Below are 10,738 nucleotides of genomic sequence, written 5' to 3'. Positions count from 1 at the left end.
AGTTTTAATATATTCTATTTATATTTCAAAATAAAATGGTCCCAATATATGGTTATGTTATATATGGTTTCCATAATATGGTTATGGAAAATGCATCCATTAGCAGTAAATTCCCGACTGCGCACCTTAGTTGTTTTTTTTCTAAAGAAATTAACAATAAAAGCTTAAGGTAAATATTGAAGATAGCTAACATACCATTTTGTGATAAAATAGAAGTGATTTAGACTGATAAAATAAAAGTAAAAAATTAACTTTGGCACCCATCTGTTGTTAAAAACCTTTTAGTAAAGATGTTTTATCTAATAACAAAATGTAAAAATATTTTATTTTGTTATCATAAATTTTAAAATAGATTTTCATTTATTTTATTATTTTATAAGAAAATTTCAGAGTAAAATAGCAGAATAAAATTTATTTAGTTCGCATATTAACTCAAATGCATAAAAAAATTAGAGTTTTATAAATAGCTATTAAGGTCATAATAAAGAGGAATAAGTACAAAACCACCATTATCACAAGGCATTATAAGGCTTTGTGGAGCAATATATCTCGCTCCAGTTCAATTTCTAGCGCTACTCGACTTGCTCCCCCCCCCCCCCCCCCCCCCTAATTTTATGATTGATTCTGATAGAGAATTTTATGCTGATTAAGAATCGTATAAAAACATGGGTCTCAAAATTAATGGAAAGTGCTCTAATCTGAAGTTGAAAGTACAAAAATATACGACAAATCCCTAATATTCGCGGTAAGCGAAAGATACTTCTCAGGTGATTTAAGGCCAGTCCAAATTTTTTTGGTAGTTCGTCCTACCTTCTATAACTTCTTTTTAAAAAAAAAACTGTTTTTGAAAATTTGTTGTCTAAGCTGAAAAATATTTAGCAAAAGTTGGGCTAAGTTGAAAAAAATATTATTGACAAAAATATGGTGGATGACGCATATTGTCCTCAAACTTAAAGATGAATGTTTCAAAAAATAAGGGTTTAAATTGTTAAGCACAACTTTTCTAGTTATCTACAAGCTAAAAGACATCGATATTGAACTATATTGTTTTTTCATACTTTGATTAGAAGGTAGGGTAGAAAATCCGACGTTTTATTATTTCTTTCAATATATATACAATATATTTGTATATATTGTATATATATTGTATATACTTTCAATATATATGTATATGTATATATATATATATATATATATATATATATATATATATATATATATATATATATATATATATATATATATATATATATATATATATATATATATATATATATGCTGCCAGTTTCTCTTTTCAGAATTGTCAAGAAGTCTTTCTATTTTCTTGTTCTCTAAGAACATTGAACACTTTTATTTTCTATATTCTGTTCTGAACATTGAGCACTAATTTTGTAAAATACACTAACACAATTTACATCCAATTTAAGAAATCTATTGCAAGTAATAAGTATTCAAGATTTGAATAATAAATAATGTGGTTTATTATATTATATACTAATTCATAACATGTTATGAACTCATGCTATATATACTCAAAAAATTAGAAAATTTTCTTGTCGGAGTTTTTTAGTCACCGCTTTATTATAAACGTTTAGAAAAGTCCTGCGGGATCTGAACGGCACAATTTTACGTCACCCTCAGATAAACGAAACAAACCCGAAATTTACGGAGACTGGCCTTAATCTACATGAGTATGACCCACGGATGAGGAAATTAAAATATGTTTTAATTATGCGAACTTTGTTGTTACGTCATGCTAATATTAATTAACGTTGAGTGAATTTTTGGACAATCAAGGCGCAAACAAGAAACTAATAACAACGACATATTTACCTAAAATATTGGTGGTGGTTAAATGAACGTTAACACGTTCGCTGCCAACTACGAGTATACTCGTAGTAAGATGGCGTCATTTATTTGCCAACTACGAGTATACTCGTAGTAAGTTGGCGTCATTTATTTGCCAACTACGAGAATACTCGTAGTAAGCTGGCGTCATGAGCTTGCCAACTACGAGAATACTCGTAGTTATACTAACTTATTTCAAATATCATTTGTGCATGACTGGCTTTGTCTGTTCTTTTTTTTTTTTTTTTCTTAGCTTCATATTTGATTTCAGAAAATATTACATTTAAGTTTTTATTTTAAAAATCCAGGGAACCTAACAAAAAATGCGGATAAAGACAGAAATAGCTTAAAACAGATAAAAATAAAACATTGATATTGATTTAATTTTATTTCATGAAAATTCAAGTGTAAAGCTATTCTGTTGAATGATACATTCTGAAACATTCGCCAATACATAACGGAGGTCTATTTTCACAAACAGCACATTCATATCGTGTTTCTTTACGTTTTATTTTAGAGCAGACTCGACATGGTTTGGTTGGGAATTTTTTCTTTTCATTCGGTGGTATTGAAGACAAGTAGTGGAAGCTATTATTGGTGATTCGAGGCACAATTTCAATCAAACGTTCACCCAATAAGTCCGTAACAACTAATTCTCTAAACTTAAGCAAGGAAATTGTGTGATCTACCCCATATTTGCTGTTTAGACAATAAGCATTAAACAAAAAAGTATCAAAGAGATGAACTGCTACTTTTTTATACCATCTGATTGTCTTTCTTAGGCAATCATAATATGATACCATTTGTTCTGCCCTATCTACTTCTGAGATATATTGATTGTAATCTTTAATAATGTTGGGTTTCATTTTCTTCTCTCCTCTCCTGTCTGTCACTTCAATCATTTGCAACGAATGCAAGTTGCTAATCATTAGCACGTCTCTTTTGTCTTTCCATTTAGCAACCACTACACCCTCTCTGCTTCTGCTTATAACATCTCCCTGTTTCAATTTTGCTTTTGTACACTCTTTTGGATTTGACTTTCGATCAGTTCTTAAAGTACCACAAACATGTGTTTTTTGATTTATCATGTGCTTTGTTAATTCAAAGGAATTGTAAAAGCTATCGGTGTACAGGTGATAACCTTTTCCCAGAAATTTTTCCATTAAATCTAAAACAATAGCTCCCGTATGACCCAACAAATGTTTATCGAGAGTTGTCTCGCCAGAGTAGATTTTTACTTTTAGTACAATACCATCTGATTCGCAAAGCTCATAGAACTTGATACCATACTTATGTCTTTTATTTTTCACATACTGCCTGAATACAAGACGTCCCTTCCAAAGCATCATTGACTCATCGATTGATATATTTTTATTAGGACAGTAGATGTTATCCATTGCATTATTTAAGTGATCGAGAAGTCCAATAATTTTACACAAGCGTCCACTACCCGAATTTTCATTGTTAATAAAATGCCAAAACCGTAATATTAGTTGGAATTTATTTCGTGACATTATTCTAGAAAATAAGGGAAATCTATAGAGACTGTTCTTAGACCAATAGTGTTCTAAAGATGGCATTTTGACACACCCCATATGAAGAAGAACTCCAAGGAACTGCCGCATATCTTCTGAATTTATTGGTTTCCAATCTTTAAAACGTGAGCTTCTTCTGAGGGGACGCTGCTTATTTATTTCTTGCGTTGCGTAGCGATTAATTTCAACTACCATAGTATTTATAAGCTCTTCTGTAACAAATAGTCTAAAGAAATCTAATGGTTTCTTGCTCTTCATGTTTATCTTCAAACCAGGATCCGCAGAAAATTGAATTTGTTTTACAATATTTGGCTCATCTTTCCATTGGTTTGAATTTCTAGATGGACCACCCGTTGTTCTAGCTCTTTTTGGCGGCATTAAAAAATCTTCTGCAGTGGCTGCTAGATGAACGTCTGTGTACTGATTGTCATCACTTTCTTCAGCGTTATTATCTTCAGAACCTGATTCTGATGCAGTCAAGCTCGAAGACGTAGTAGTATAAGCGAAAAATGAATCCGAATCTTCAATATCATCATCTTCACTATCCTCACAGTCTTCCATAATCATATGTGCTGATCCAATAGTGGAATATCTGTGTTGAGCTAATAGGAGATAGATAAATTTATAAATTATCAATTTATAGAAAAGAAATTACTCATCTATAAAACACATTAATTAGTATACTTTGTAAAAAATTCGAAGTGCACACTAAAATGTTTTTTAATGTATTAAAAAACATCTTATTGTGTACTTCAAATTTTTTTTCACATTTTCAATAACATACAGTATAATGTAGTTGTCAAATATATTTTAGCTTCTACACACAGAAAACAAATGTTGCGAAACCGCTCAACAAAAAATGTTGAGTTCAATTTTCAACATAAAATGTTGATTATAATGCAATATCAATGTTGAGAAACGGGTCTTTGAGCAATAAATTTCGTTGAAAAATAAAACTCAACATTAATTGTTGAGATTCGAAGTATACACTACCATTTTGGATAAAATATTGCGCTCGACTTTCTTATAAGTTCACGAGGCGCATAGTCTGGAAGTAATACAATTTTTTTTATTGAAAAATCCTAAAATAATTTTATACAATGTATCAATGCCATTTATGCGGAGAATTATTTTTTAAAGTTAAAGAGCTACAATGTCATCTACGTAATCATGAAGCTGCTGGTGAATTAAGAATGCCTGTTCGCTGTTGTTAAGCTAAGTGTACTAGTTCGTTTCGCAATTTGTGGAACCTCAAAAGACACATGGATAAGTATCACAATCAGTCACATCGCGAGAAAGAAGTTTGTGTCCCTGTCACTAATTGCAACACTTTATCCAATAATGATGATGATTGTAACTATGGAAGAGAAGATCAAAATAAGCGATGCAAGCTTTTAGACATTCATCATGAGGCAGTTTCTTTAGTATCTTCTCTGAGATCAAACAGTGGTTTGCCACATAATATAATCTCATATGTCATTCCATCCTTCAATCACATGGCTGACTGTTTAACAGATTATTTAAATGAACAAGTCCAGGAGTTGATAAAGTGTGTGCCTAATATTCATCAAGATGTTGTAAATAATATTGAAGAAGTATTTAACAAGGTTAGAAAACCTCTTGATTTTCTTTCTACAAAATACAAACAAGATAAATATTTTACTGAACATCCTCTTTTTGTTAATTCTGAAACACTTCCAATTGGTTCTAGGTATGAGGTTAAAAATGGACTCAATAAATTAATCTATGACACCTATGAATATGTGTCAATTGAAAGCAATTTTCGTAGCTTACTTAGTAGTGAAGAATTTGTAGAACTGATATTTGGTAATCAAATTAAAGATGATGATTTAATTGACTGTTTTCAAGATGGAGAATGCTGTAAAAAGCATTATTTATTTAGTAACAATGATAAATTTTCAATCATGATTCAGCTCTTCTACGATGGTATGGGTACAACAAATCCACTTCGCGGAAATGTATCAACCAGTAATATTGGAGTTTTTTTATTATACAATACAAAATTTGCCTCCCAGTCATAATTCTTGTTATGCTAATATATATCTATTGTCACTTTGTTATACTCAAGATTTGAAAGTTTATAGCTACAATAAAATTTTAGAACGCTTTGTTAGTGAAATACAAAAACTACAATCCATTGGCTTTTGTGGGGACTTTCCTAAAATAGGTTCTAAACAGATTTATGTTGGTCTTTGTCAGGTGTCTTGCGATAATCTTGCTCTCAATGGGTTGTTTGGCTTCATTGAATGCTTTTCTGCAGATTTCTTTTGCACTCTATGTTTGGCAACCAAAGAAACAATTCAAACTAAAACATATGAGTCAGATTTCGAAATGAGAACAATAGCTTCTTATAATAATGATCTGAAAGCATTAGAAACCCTTGCTTTAGGAACTCATAGCCATGGTGTCAAAGCAACTTGCTCTTTAAATAAAATTCCTGGTTTTTATGTGGTTGAAAATTTTGTTCTTGATCCAATGCATACACTACTAGAAGGTGTTGTACCTTTTGAACTTGGTTGCATTCTATACCATTTAATCAAAATCAAACGTTATTTCTCGTTATCAGATTTAAATACTTGCATGCATCAATTTTTTGATTGTAATTCAGTTGAAAAATCTAAACGACCACCCACAATTTGCCAAGTTGAGAAACCAGGAAGAGGTCTTTCACCTTCAATGAAGGCGGTTCAAATGTGGTCTTTGCTTAAGTATTTGCCTATGATTGTTGGTCAATTTGTACCTGAAGATGATGGCTGCTGGATTTTTTTGCTAAATTTGTGTGAACTTGTAGATTTAATATTTGCTCCTAAGTTTACCAAAGGAATGATAGCATATTTAAGAGTCTTTATATCTGATCATTTATTGGATTTTAAGAATCTGTTTGGACAAGTAGCAAAGTTGCGTCCCAAACATCACTTTCTGGTCCATTTTCCTACAATTATTTTAAAAAATGGACCTCTTGTTGGAATGAGTTGTCTTCGATATGAGATAAAAAATTCATTTTTTAAAAGATCTGCAAATGTAGTTTGCAACTTTGTTAATATTTGCAAGACTCTGGCTTATCGCCATCAGTGTTACTCATTTTACTCTCGCTTTTCAAAGCAATATTTGAGAACTATTATCACTGTAGGTAATAAATCTGAATTTATGGTTGCAAGTCTTGCTGGTACATACCATGAATGTATTTGCATTGAACTTGGTATAGAAAAGACAGAAATTATTTCTGTAGCTTTGAAATTGAATGTTGATTCTATTTTATATCGCAAAGGCCATTGCTTTGTGATTAGTCGCAGAATAAATGGTGATCCAGTATTTGGAGAGGTGGTAGCATTCGTTAGTTTACCTAATACTGATAAATGGTACATTGTGCTGCATTTATGCACTACAGAATATTTTTGTAGCCATTTTCATGCCTATGTCATATCTCAGAGTTTGCCTGCAGAATTTATATGTATAACCATTGACAGCTTGTGTGACCATAATCCCCTTTTTAATTATTTGCAACCTGGTAAAGATAACATAAGTCTTATTCGACTTCCTTACCATATTGTGTGTTAAAGGCTGTGTTAACTGTTAACTTTATTATTGGATTTTGAAATAAATATAAGTCTTTTTAAAATTTTGTTTTTGTTATTAATTATGTGATATTAGTCTTCTCTAATTACCGTTTAATTTTTACTAAAAACAACAAAACAATTTTGTTTTGAATTTATCATTTAATACTGTCATACATTGAATATAGTACTGTATTAATTATTATCAGTATTATTTATATTGTTCGATATTAAAATACATGAAATGTTTTGTAAATTGAATTGTTTTTATAAATAGTTTTGTTATTTTTAGTTGAGTTTCTTTTTTAAAAAAAATGGATGTTCTTTTAAAGCATTTATCTGGTATCGTGAAAGGGGATCTATCAGATGAAGTTATGTGTAGAATTCGTGGTATATTGTTTTAATATAGTTTCTTCTTTTTATGTTAGTTTGAACATTCGTAATTTATTTTACATTAATCATAATTATTGTTTAATTGGACAAACTAATTATTACTAATTATTTAAATGAATATTTATTTTACTATTTTTAAATATTTTAAACTATTTCATTACTATTTGTTAACATCACATTAATAACTGTAATTGACAAAATTTTGTTACTTTTTTAAAAAACCTTGGCTTATAGAAGAGGGATTGACTCTTGATTCCTCTGTTTTGCTTAATGAAGAAGATCTTAGAGAGCTGGGTTTAAAGATGGGTGAGCGAAAGCTATTGATGTCTTGGATAAAATCAAGTGGTAAAATAATTAATTATAATTAATGCTTTAAGATAATTTTCATAATAACTAAAATAATTTTCTTTCAGTTTAAGTTAGCAAAAGTACTTGTTTGTAGTTAGATAAATAAAAATTTTGATTTTAGCCTATAGTTTTTTAGAAATTTGGTAGAAATATAATTTTAGTGAAAATGTGCTTCCTAATTATCTTTGCCAGAGCTCACTGGTTAAAATAATAAGTTTTTAAAACACTCTGGTTTTTGTAAATTTTAGGTTGTTAGCTAAGTGTCGTTTTTTTATATTAGTAAACTCACAATCTTCAACAGAATGTTCATCAATGATGGATTCAACATCAGTATCAACTCCAGCTGCAATAATGCTACCACTACCTGCCCGTGATGTAGTAAATGTAGAGTCACAGGTAATGTAACAAAATAGTATAAAAAGTGCATTTATGAATTATTAGTATAGTTATATAGAAAACTAGCTCATTAGTAACAATTTTGTGCAGGTTTATGCAGTTGAGGAGATATTATGTAACTATACAAAAATAGTTGAAAAGCTGAAACAAGGCATCTACTACACAAGATCAGAACGTGTTTTAATGATTAAAGTCCTTGGGAAATATCTGATGAAAAATTGTTTAATGTGAGTGCCTTAGTGCAATGTTTTTATCATTTTTTGTTTGATCTTTTTAACTTTATTTTTTAGTTTTTTCAAACTGTAACATTTTAACTTTTTTACCCAATTCTTTTTAGTCAAAATGATCCTAGTTCAAAAGAAATGACAAATTTGGCAAAGAGTATTGTCATGGAATTTCCAGTTCTTTTTTCCAAAGCCACACCAAATGGATATGTAAACATTAATTAGTTGTGCATTTTCAAATGCTAATTGTAAGACTAAGCATAATCTAGCTCTTTTTTTTTAAAGGAAGAGATCTACTGTGCAAAAGGTGCCACTGGTTATCTTGCCCAATATGTGCGGCAAAAACGTCACAGAGACCCATTTATTAAAAAGCATTGGACTTGGCGAAAAAATAGGTTTTTTTTTAAAGAATAATCTCAGTGTTACTTTTTTGTTACCAAAATGTGTATATATGATTTTTTGTTACCAAAATGTGTATATATGATTTTTTGTTACCAAAATGTGTATATATGATTTTTTGTTACCAAAATGTGTATATATGATTTTTTGTTACCAAAATGTGTATATATGATTTTTTGTTACCAAAATGTGTATATATGATTTTTTGTTACCAAAATGTGTATATATGATTTTTTGTTACCAAAATGTGTATATATGATTTTTTTAAAATTTTTGTAGAGTCAGGGTTAGTAATCCTTTACCAAACATTGATGATGATGAGCGTCGACTTCGAGAAAGTAGGCCAACGGCGATAAACCTATCTGAGTTAGTGCAGCTCATGCATAACACTAGAGAGAATAGACGATCTTGGATCAATACTTGCAATCCTGATGCCACTTGTATTTTAAACAGATTCCCTCGTTTATTTGATGTAAACGAGTTGGTATGCTTTTGTTTTTTCAAAATTTCTATATAAAAAATATAATTAAAAAGTAAATATATTTTCATATGCAACTTAGTGGAACAAAATAAATATTATATCATCCTTAAATATTATTAACTTAAATATTATCTCATCCTGATATTGTTACAGTTTAACATAAATATGGATGAATTAGAATAAATTTAAAAGAATTTTTACTGATCATAAAATTTCATAACTTATTTATGAAATTTTGCAAACATAACAATATTTTGCAAAAAAAAAAAAAAGACGGTATACTGTTATTATAATTCTGTTATTTTTAGATAAGCCAGGAGTTTGCAGCGATTGCAGGCGAATTTCTTACTCTGCGAGTTGCTATGTTATCTTTTCGTCAAAAGATATTTGTATATTTTGAAAAGCTTAAAGATAACTCTGGTGTGCAACAAATGTTCAGAGCGTACCAATCTGATGAATTTGATGAAGGTAAGCAACTTTCAGGATTTTTTAAACTATTCCTAATTAATATATAAATTAAAAATTACTTAATTATCTTTTCTAGACAAAAAGACTGAGTTATCGTTATTGCTGTTGCCTCACATATTGATTCCACCACCGCAACGAGGCTTAAAAGCTCCTAGAGTCGGGAGGGATGTAGTGTCTAATCTGATGTTTGTGGATATGAACGAGGTAAGTTTAAATCATTTCTAAAAACAGTTCAATCATTCAAAAGTCACGCAATTATTTTCAAGTTGTCTTGTAAATTATAAATCTATATTTATTTTTATTCATACAGGAACAGATTAGTGTCCCTGAAGCAGTTGCTTCTCTACAAAAAAACGTATGGGCAGGTATAGACAACCTCCCACCCCTACTTTTTCGTCTTAATAAGATTTATTACATCAAGTTGGATGACCGGGCCATCGAACTTCGCGATGCAGCTTGTTTTTGTGATGCGATTGAGTTTTTGTTAAAGTGTTTTTATGTATTTAATTTAACTTATCCACACGAATTAAAGCCAGTTTATGGTCTGCTTGAGCATCTCATGCAGATGAATGTTTCAATCGGAAAAAGTGCCGCTTTATCAGACTTCTTGGGAGCAATGACTTAAAAGTTGTACAAAAGAACTAAAAACAATTACTTTTTTTAATTTTAGTAGAAAAACTTCATTAAATTTTGTAGTTATTTTTTGCTTTTTATTTTAATCTTAAGCATTATTACTTTGAAATAATATTAATAAGACTATCGAAATACAAACCAAAGATCCCACAGATACACTTATGGAATGGAATGACTCCTTATTCGTATGCGCAATCACTAAACTCATGCTTTTTGTTAAAATTCAATTTTGATTTGATTTGATAGAAGCATGAAGCGCGCAGTCCTTAAAATGCAGAATTTGAAAAAAAAAAGGTTTACAACGCAGTCCTCGCTAAAGTTAGCTTTCTCAACATTTGTGTTGTAAAAAACGCAGCATTAAATGTTGCGTTAAATTACGCAACATTTAATGTTGAAAATTGTCAACACTAATGTTTGGGAGTCAAATGCCAAAATTGA

The 10,738-nt window shown here is 30.0% G+C and overlaps 2 protein-coding genes across 4 annotated transcripts; both read left to right on the top strand.

The window, feature by feature from the left end:
* The first annotated feature begins 5,360 nt into the window (after positions 1–5,360).
* On the top strand, positions 5,361–6,962 carry LOC149890244 (uncharacterized). Its single transcript, XM_090085238.1, has one exon. The coding sequence runs from the start codon at positions 5,361–5,363 to the stop codon at positions 6,960–6,962; it is 1,602 nt and encodes a 533-aa protein (XP_089941364.1).
* A 183-nt stretch (positions 6,963–7,145) lies between these two features.
* On the top strand, positions 7,146–10,360 carry LOC149890243 (uncharacterized). 3 transcript variants are annotated; one of them, XM_090086403.1, is made up of 10 exons: positions 7,146–7,348; positions 7,586–7,696; positions 7,980–8,095; positions 8,186–8,322; positions 8,433–8,529; positions 8,605–8,714; positions 9,004–9,202; positions 9,508–9,667; positions 9,744–9,871; positions 9,978–10,360. In XM_090086403.1, the coding sequence occupies exons 1-10, from the start codon at positions 7,273–7,275 to the stop codon at positions 10,290–10,292; spliced, it is 1,449 nt and encodes a 482-aa protein (XP_089942529.1). In that variant the 5' UTR covers positions 7,146–7,272; the 3' UTR covers positions 10,293–10,360. The 3 variants fall into 3 exon arrangements, with proteins under 3 accessions (XP_089942529.1, XP_089942528.1, XP_089942530.1); XM_090086402.1 differs by having other exon boundaries at positions 8,998–9,202; XM_090086404.1 differs by having other exon boundaries at positions 7,153–7,348; positions 7,628–7,696; positions 8,998–9,202.
* Positions 10,361–10,738: the final 378 nt, after the last annotated feature.

Source organism: Hydra viridissima, unplaced genomic scaffold (genome assembly GCF_058129835.1).
Source record: "Hydra viridissima isolate aposymbiotic clone 2 unplaced genomic scaffold, HvirCarnegie_v1 scaffold_4, whole genome shotgun sequence".
In the NCBI taxonomy this organism is placed as follows: domain Eukaryota; kingdom Metazoa; phylum Cnidaria; class Hydrozoa; order Anthoathecata; family Hydridae; genus Hydra; species Hydra viridissima.
Note: the sequence above shows the minus strand (reverse complement) of the source record. Positions and strands in the feature narration are given on the sequence as shown.